Source organism: Acomys minous (assembly GCF_964271855.1).
Source record: "Acomys minous genome assembly, chromosome: 19".
Lineage (NCBI taxonomy): Eukaryota > Metazoa > Chordata > Mammalia > Rodentia > Muridae > Acomys > Acomys minous.
In genome coordinates this window covers 66,643,507-66,652,175 of record NC_140499.1, presented here as the reverse complement: position 1 = coordinate 66,652,175, position 8,669 = coordinate 66,643,507, and the positions used below count along the sequence as shown (strand labels likewise).

The following is an 8,669-nucleotide window of genomic DNA, read 5'->3' as shown; positions in this document are numbered from 1 at the left end:
GTGTGGGAAGCCGCAGCTGCTGAGGCCAGAGTGGAGGAGATACACCTCTCCCTGCTGCGCGCCCGCTGCCCTCGGCTGTGGTGCAATCTGACTAGTTCTCTCAACTCCTGCTGCGGAGACTTCCCGGCCACCTCAGACTGGAACCTGGGGCTGTGGGGAACCCTCACGTTTCATTCACTCTTCAGCGTATTTCAGCAACAGAAAAAGAAACCCTCGGGGGGAAAAAGAAACCCTGGCCCCTCCCTGCCTACGATCAGTTTTGACATCACAACAGGCCACTTCATCTTTTTGACGCTAAAGAAGCTCCCCCCCCCCCAACATTCTACACTGTCCCATCCAAGTTTGTTTTATTTTAAATGGTAAGATTGTTACAGATGTCTGAAGGCGGCTGCGGCAATTTTTAACCAGTAAGGTCAACCTTAAGGTCGGTGTGTGGGTGAGGGGGCTGCTTCCTGAGACAGACAGTACTAATACAAAGAGAATTTAAAAAGCCAATGCTATCAAAAACATTCTTTGCAGGAATAGAACACACTAAATTATATTTCAAGACAAATACATACAGATTAATAAAATACTTTAAGGTGATACCTTTCCCATGGTCCCTGTTCAATCAGTCAGTCAGTCAGTTCAACGCAGGATTGTGTGGTCTCTGCCAAACCCTAGATTCACCTCTTAAATGTATGATGACATATTCACAATATAAATTTTAAAAATTTAATCAGAATCTTTGATATACCTTCAACTTCTCAACTTAAGATGCTTCTCTGTATTCTGTATTTTTGTTTTTGTTTTGTTTTTCGAGACAGGATTTCTCTGTGTAGTCTTGGCTGTCCTAGACTAACTTTGTAGACCAGGCTGTCCCCGAACTCAAAGCGATCCACCTGCCTCTACCTCTTATGTACTGGGATTAAAGGCTTGCGCCACCACACTCGGTTTAATAACACTGTCTATGCAGTGATTGTTCAAGCCAAAATCCTGGGGCCTTCACCCTTGCCTGTTTCACCACTCCACAATATTATGTTACTATGTAACAGACACTATGTAATTGTGTTACTATGTAACAGACACTATGTAATTGTGTTACTATGTAACTATAAATGCCTATGTTACTAGGACTACGTTTCTATTCCACCTGTCTATCCGTGGTTCTCACTGGCGTACATTACAATCTCGCACAAAGCTTAACAAATTAGAGATTAAAGAAATGCTGGCTGTAATATTTTGCTAACGCGGTGGTAAAATAATGGCACTTCATCACTCAGGCTCCAACACTGGAAGCTTCTGAGTAGCCAGCCTAGGACAAATGATTGACAAAAGCACCAGCCTAACTTTTAAGTTTGACATTATTTCGATACCTGCAATCAAATCTGAGCTGCCTAACCCCAGTAATTTCAGTAAACGCCGGCGAACAGTACTTGGTCTTTCTCTTAAGCCATTCCTAATTCTGGATGAGAAACCAAGCCTTTCGTTCCCAGCGTATGGAAATAACCCTTAAATCAGACGATTTTAAAGTGAGGCTACTAGCGGGCAGCGCTGAGCATGTAACAAGTAGCTTTCACAATGTTTCCAGTAGAAAGTGCCAGCTAATTCCTAGGGATCAGAAGCTAGGTTCCACCCTCCTGAACGGAAAGTATCCACATAACTAAGCATATATTTCCTGCTCGCCTTCCTTCCAACGGCCGCACGCCAGTGAGGACTGAGACCACGCTCGCCGTGATTCGCGCTTTGCGAGAGGCGCTCAAGGCCAGGGAGCCGGGCTTATGTAAATGAGCGGACTCTGTGCGCGCGCTCCTATTGGCCACGGCGTCAGCGCGCGCGTAAGCCAATGAGAGCGTCGGTCGGACAATCGCGGCTCTGGCTATAAAAGGGTGGGGCGGCCGCGGCGACCGGCAGTTTCCCGATCGCGCCCGTTCTCGCGTCTGCGTGCTCACGATGTCCGGCCGAGGCAAGCAAGGAGGCAAGGCCCGCGCCAAGGCCAAGTCGCGGTCGTCCCGCGCCGGCCTGCAGTTCCCGGTGGGGCGCGTGCACCGGCTGCTGCGCAAGGGCAACTACGCGGAGCGCGTGGGCGCCGGCGCCCCGGTGTACATGGCGGCGGTGCTGGAGTACCTGACGGCCGAGATCCTGGAGCTGGCGGGCAACGCGGCCCGCGACAACAAGAAGACGCGCATCATCCCGCGCCACCTGCAGCTGGCCATCCGCAACGACGAGGAGCTCAACAAGCTGCTGGGCAAAGTGACGATCGCGCAGGGCGGCGTCCTGCCCAACATCCAGGCCGTGCTGCTGCCCAAGAAGACCGAGAGCCACCACAAGGCGAAGGGCAAGTGAGGCGGCCCTGCGTGTGTGTACATACATAGAGATGCCCGCAAGCCCAAAAGGCTCTTTTCAGAGCCACCCACTATTTCAAATTAAAGAGTTGTATCACGGCAGACGGGTCTTGGTGGCCTTTCCGGGTCCGGCCGCCGAAAGTAGGGATGTCGCGTAGCCGCTCGCTCCCCTGCCCCTCTGCTCCCTTCCCCCGCTCCGCCCGCGCCCGCGGGCCTCCTAGTGAGCGCTAACTGCCTCGGCGGGCGCGGTCGTCTTGGTGACACGACAGTCCTAAACACTTCATCCCATATGTTGACCCCCTCCCCGACCGCCCCCAACACACGGAAGTTCTACGCACAGCACGCACTACTTGAGCCGAAGGCTTCCTGCCCCTCCCCGGCCTCGGGACTCGGTCAGCAGGTCGAGGCCAGGCTAGACTTAACCTCATCTCCTCCGCCCGGTCCTTCTGCAAGGTCTAGGGAAGGAACCTGTCCCGCAAACACCGGGCGCGGCCAGCTCTCGGCATCGTGGGGGCCGCCTGGGCCTGGACGGCACCGAAAACCCTACTAGCTTAGTTCTGCTCTGCGACTTTGGACGGCGGGCGGGGCGCGCAAGCTGGGACCCGTACTCTACCGGTAGCTACGAGAGGCGGCCCCGGCCCCACCCGCGCGGAACCTAGGCAAAGTCAGCAGGCCCGAGGGCGGGACGAGGGACCGGGGCTGGTGACGGCACGACCAATGGCCGGGCAGCGCGGGCCTTTCAAGCGGCTGTCTCCGCCCCGCCGTGGGGAAGACTGTGCCTATAAAGGCGGCGGGCTGGGTCCCGGGTCAGGTCTCCTGCGCTCCTGAGCTGTGAGTGTCCCGTCTCGGCCATGGCTCGCACGAAGCAGACGGCGCGCAAGTCCACCGGCGGCAAGGCCCCGCGCAAGCAGCTGGCCACCAAGGCTGCCCGCAAGAGCGCGCCGGCCACGGGCGGCGTCAAGAAGCCGCACCGCTACCGCCCGGGCACCGTGGCCCTGCGCGAGATCCGCCGCTACCAGAAGTCCACCGAGCTGCTGATCCGCAAGCTGCCCTTCCAGCGCCTGGTGCGCGAGATCGCGCAGGACTTCAAGACGGACCTGCGCTTCCAGAGCTCGGCCGTCATGGCGCTGCAGGAGGCGAGCGAGGCCTACCTGGTGGGGCTGTTCGAGGACACCAACCTCTGCGCCATCCACGCCAAGCGCGTCACCATCATGCCCAAGGACATCCAGCTGGCCCGCCGCATCCGCGGGGAGCGCGCTTGAGCTCGACCTCGGTTCCATCCATCCATCCATCCATCCGTCAAAGGCTCTTTTCAGAGCCGCCACATGCGCATGGAAAGAGCTGCTTGCCTCTTAGTGTAGTGTTTTCGTGGCTTATTTAAGTGAATGAATAGCGTGATGAAGTTAATACATAAGGGGGAGAGAAAGACGGGGAAGAGAGGAGAGGGGAACTAAAATGTCTGCATTGGTATGCCAGCCACACCCTACAGTAGCAGGGACCTAGCAGTTCAGTTCTCTCTCCCTTTTACCCCAATAGAGTAAGCCTGCTGAGCTTCCTGTCCAGCCGAGGGTTTTTAAACACTATGCAAAGTTTCAGCTGGTCTGTTGAGGGTATAGTTCGAGATCGTGCTTGAGGGATTGGGCGATTGAGTCAAGCGCAGCAGAAAATTTAAAATTCTGCATTCCAGTCCAGGTGGTCAAAGGTCAGACTGTAAGTACTTCAGGTCACTGTCAGGGACTTTCCTCTTGTCACTGACCAGTTCTGAACATGTGCTGTGAGCTTGCTGGTACAACTAGGACAGCACCTCAGTCTAAGGCGTGGCTGGGCATAAAGAGGGTGGCAGGTGATACTATGTAACCTCTTGACTTGGCTGAAGGCGGCCAGCGGGCCATTCTGAATAGCTGAACGCTGGGAAGAAGTGGCTTCCAGCTCGCAATTAACTCACTGAATTTCTAGACTGCAGAAGGTAGTAACCCTGCCCCGCTCCTGCCACACAATGTCTGGGAGCTTACTGTGCGTTCATGGTCCGCGGTGAGTGGACCACTGTCAAGTTATAATCCAGTGACACCTTTCTCTAACGTCTGAGGAGTTAGACCTTGCTAGCTCCTTTGAATTCCACATTCCTATGATCTGACTGTGGTAGTTAGTTTCTCCACTTACTCCGATCTAATTTACTTTAAACGCCAACACGACTGTTCTGGCCCCCTCAATGGCGAATTTCTTTCTGAGCAGAAATAGGCTCTGGACCTCAAGGAATGACATAATGCCTGCCTGAGGGCGGCCGTCTGCACCTGTGGGCAGGACCTGAGACTCAAAGACCACAGCAAGTACCTCAGGCCACTGCCAGGCGGTCTCCCAGAAAGCAAACTTAAGCAGCGGCTTGGAGCTGTGTGCCAGCCGCACATCTGTACCTAGCATCTTCTTGAGCTTTGCTTCAACAGTTCGCCCAAAAGTTGTCAGAACCACGTGACTTTAGTACATCAAAGCTATTAGAGGCCAAGCTGACCACTAAGCATGCAGATTTACAACCATGATTTGAAACTAAGGCAGATTTAAAAAGCAAAGTGCCAACCACGGTAAATACCAAAGCTAGCCAAGGTTGCTCCACCCACACCAGAAATCTGTGCAGCCTGTGTCATGTTTCTAAGGCAGACAGGGGCTTAGTAGGATCAGCTATGGCCTCTTTGCCATTCTGACTTTTAGGGCCATATTGTTCCCTTCAATATCCTGAGTACTCACTTGCCAGACTCAAAGGTAGGAGGCTAAGAAGAGGGAAAGAATGAAACAAGAAGGGAGGGGCCAGTTTACACTGGGTAGTGCAGGACCTGGCCCCTCAGGCTGCTGTGGACAGTGGTTTCCTTAGGAAGGTCAGTGACTTGCCTGCCTCCAGGGCTGCTACACAGCACAGCTGTGGACTTTGACCCTGAGAAAGTTGAGTCAAGTGCTCCACTAAGCTGTCCTAAACCTGGTCTGTTATAGGAGAAGAAAACAGCTGACAGTAGACATGAGCGTGTGCTTAGTTTCTCAGATAATGCAGATTTGGCCACATTCCTCTCCCCTAGCCTCGAACCAGATCTCTCTCTCTCTCTCTCTCTCTCTCTCTCTCTCTCTCTCTCTCTCTCTCTCTCTCTCTCACACACACACACACACACACACACACACACACACAGAAATTTGCAAAAGAAAATATTCTCATAATATCAAGTGTTTCTAGGAAAGGAATTGGCATTGGTTTCTTTTCCTTTTTTTGGTTTTTGTTTATTTGTTTTCTTTTTTCTTTTTTTAAAGAAAGATTTTTACATTTTTTTATTTGTATAGAGGGCTTTATCTGCCAAAGAAGGCATCGGATCACACTATGGATGGTTGTGAGCCACCATGTGGTTGTTGGGAATTGAACTCAGGACCTCTGGAAGAGCAGGTGGTACTCTTAACCACTGAGCCATCTCTCCAGCCCCTTGTTTTTGGTTTTTCAAGACAGGATTTGTCTATGCAATGCAGCCTTGGCTGTCCTGGACTTGCTTTGGAGACCAAGCTGGCCTCAAACTCACAGAGATCTACCTGTCTCTTCCTCTGCTTTCCCGAGTGCTGGGATTACAGTGCTAATATTGTTGGGTTTTTATACAGCTGATGGTAGCCTCAGCTGGGGCAAAGGTAGAAGTGGACATAGGTAGAGGTAGAGGGAAGGCTGAAAGGGGCAAAATGTACAGTTCACAGATTTGGTGCCTTTGGGCATTTGGAGAATGCAAAAGGAAGGAGGCTTGGGCCTGAGGAGCAATTCTCAACCTGTGTGCTGCGACCAACCCCTTAGGGGATCAAATGACTTTCAGAAAACAAGTATTTACATTATGATTCATAGCAGTAGCAAAATTACAGCTACAGCAAAAGTAGCAATGAAAATAATTTTATGATTGAGGGTCACCACACCATTAAAGGGCTGCAGGATTAGGAATAGGAAGGTTGAGAAAAGACAGAAAATGATGCTGACAGAAGCAATGGATTCTAGAATCAAGAAGATACAGCAAGCCAGGCATGGTGGCACATGCCTGTAATCCTAGCACTCGGGGAGGCAGAGGCAGGAGGATCTCTGTGAATTCAAGGCCAGCCTGGTCTACAGAGTGAGTCTGAGGTGGCCAAGGCTACACAGAGAAATCCTGTCTTAACAAAAACCAGAAGGAGGAGGAGGAGGAGGAAATAAGATGAAGAAGGAGAAGAAAGTCGCTCCTAACAGAAACTGAGACTCCTTGTATCTCAGAGAACATTCTTCTGGGCATTTGGGAACTTTAACATACTCACTGAGGTGGCTCAGCCAGACAAACATTTGGGGATGCTCTCAGCAGGCGGCTGAAAGGGTAACACAAGGTGGAGGACTAGGTGAGATCTACCCAGGCCCTAGAAGAGAAGCAACAGGAAACAGGATGCCTAGGGCTTAAGTACCTCGCTTGGCTCAACTCCACAAACTTGCCGCGGACAGACCCCTGGTTTGTCAGGATGGTTTGTCACTCCCACGCTTTCAGTCTCTCCAGGCTCTCAGCTCTTTACTTTTACAACAAAATCTACACCACATGCCCAGTACAGAGAATCAGAAACTCAGTGGACAGCTCGGGTTGTCAGTCCTGGCTCTCCCTCCGACCGCCGCTTGGTTTTGGCAGAGGCCATCTCTAAAGTGGAGGTAACGGATGGGCTGATGGTTTTGGGGCGCCTACGGGGATAATTTCCACAAAGACAAATAGGTGTGACATCTCGAACAGTATAAACCATTTCACTGTTGTTAAATATTCAAAGAATAAAGTTACAACGGTATGCTTATGATTACTTCCCTTCTGCCCTCCGCTCCTGACTCCCTCCCCTGGCCTCTGAGTACATGAGTTCACAGGCCATTCTCCTATGAATGCAAAACCTTCATCTCTCATCATAAAGGGAAGATGGAGTAGTTTCTTCTGGAGTCATTTAGAGTGACTATGATCCAGGAACAGAGTTAGCATATAGCAGCCCCAGCTAGCCTGCCTCTAGGTTGCTTAGCAACCTCTGACATCATCACCTGCCACTTCCAGATGTGTGCCAGGCAGGCTTCAGCTGGGCACCAGATATAAAGGGCCGATCTGTAACTGCATGTTCTCTCTTTGCCTAGATCTCTCTCCCTCCCTCCCTGTGTCTGGGGCGTTCCCCCTTCTACCATCCCTCTCTCTCTCTCTCTCTCTCTCTCTCTCTCTCTCTCTCTCTTTCTCTCCCCTCATGGCCCTAACCTCTCTCCCCTTTCCTCCCCCCAATAAACCTCTTCATATCAGATCTGTTGCGTGGCATCTTTATATTTTTAAATATAACATACATAGAATTAGGTTACCCCCAAGTTCCATATCCCAATGTAAAATCAGATTATGAAGTTTTGTAGTTTTATAGAACAAATAAAGTCATAAATCAAGGCAAGTTTAAAATGCATCCGTCAATACATCTGCAAGGTGGTTATAGAAAGATGGGGACGCTATTCTATAGGTCTAGGATACTTACTATCTGATGACAATCTTCGCTTTTGGGTTGGTAGAAGCCAGGGGGTACCGATAAGGCAGTAAATCCCTTCCAAAGATTTTTTTTTTAATCTTTTGTTTTGTTTTTTGTTTTTTTGTTGTTGTTTTGTTTTCCGAGACAGGGTTTCTCTGTGTAGCCCTGGCTGTCCTGGACCCGCTTTGTAGACCAGGCTGGCCTTGAACTCACAGTGATCTGCCTGCCTCTGCCTCTGAGTGCTGGGATTAAAGGCGTGCGCCACCACGCCCGGCTTTTTAAAAAATCTCTTAGTCACAGGATGCTAGCTCTGACACAGAGGTCGGCAAAGAACGGCTGTCCTGGAGGCTAACACTTGCCCAAGACAAGCTAGCGGTCTCTGGACTTGTAACATTCTGATCCTCCAAAGTGCTGGAATTCTGATCAGCCAATCTCTGCAGACCCAGCTTCAGGAGTTCTTGCTCACACATCTACTGACACAAGTTTGGCCGAGCCTGTCCAGTGTCTGCAATTTCCAACGAGACCCATGACTTGGCAAAATACTTTTTTTAAATTTATTTATATTTTTATTTATTATTTATTTTGGGTTCAGATATCTTTCTCTCCTTGTTAGGCTGGCTCAGAACACGTCCCTGAAAAGCTTACCTCAAACGTCCCACTGCCACCACCACTTCCACGGCACTTAGGGACAACCGATAGCATTCTCAAAGTCCAAAAAACCCCACCGCTGCTAGGTTCAATCATTTTTCTCCCGTAATGATTTAACTGTCGAAGTAGAGTCTAAGTTCCTTCGGGGTGGGTGTTTTGCTTTGTTCGTCTCAGCAGATCAGCATCCTGAGCTTGGAACAC

The 8,669-nt window shown here is 50.8% G+C and overlaps 2 protein-coding genes across 2 annotated transcripts; both read left to right on the top strand.

Moving 5' to 3' along the window:
* The first annotated feature begins 1,855 nt into the window (after positions 1–1,855).
* On the top strand, positions 1,856–2,426 carry LOC311590346 (histone H2A type 2-A). The gene has a single exon (XM_084769242.1). The coding sequence runs from the start codon at positions 1,933–1,935 to the stop codon at positions 2,323–2,325; it is 393 nt and encodes a 130-aa protein (XP_084625368.1). The 5' UTR covers positions 1,856–1,932; the 3' UTR covers positions 2,326–2,426.
* Positions 2,427–3,078: 652 nt separating this feature from the next.
* On the top strand, positions 3,079–7,129 carry LOC311590345 (histone H3.2). Its single transcript, XM_084769241.1, has one exon. The coding sequence runs from the start codon at positions 3,176–3,178 to the stop codon at positions 3,584–3,586; it is 411 nt and encodes a 136-aa protein (XP_084625367.1). The 5' UTR covers positions 3,079–3,175; the 3' UTR covers positions 3,587–7,129.
* The last annotated feature ends 1,540 nt before the right edge of the window (positions 7,130–8,669 follow it).

Bases quoted from the DNA above. Each gene is read 5' to 3' on its own strand.
- LOC311590346 (XM_084769242.1), top strand. From the start codon at position 1,933: ATGTCCGGCCGAGGCAAGCAAGGAGGCAAGGCCCGCGCCAAGGCCAAG.
- LOC311590345 (XM_084769241.1), top strand. From the start codon at position 3,176: ATGGCTCGCACGAAGCAGACGGCGCGCAAGTCCACCGGCGGCAAGGCC.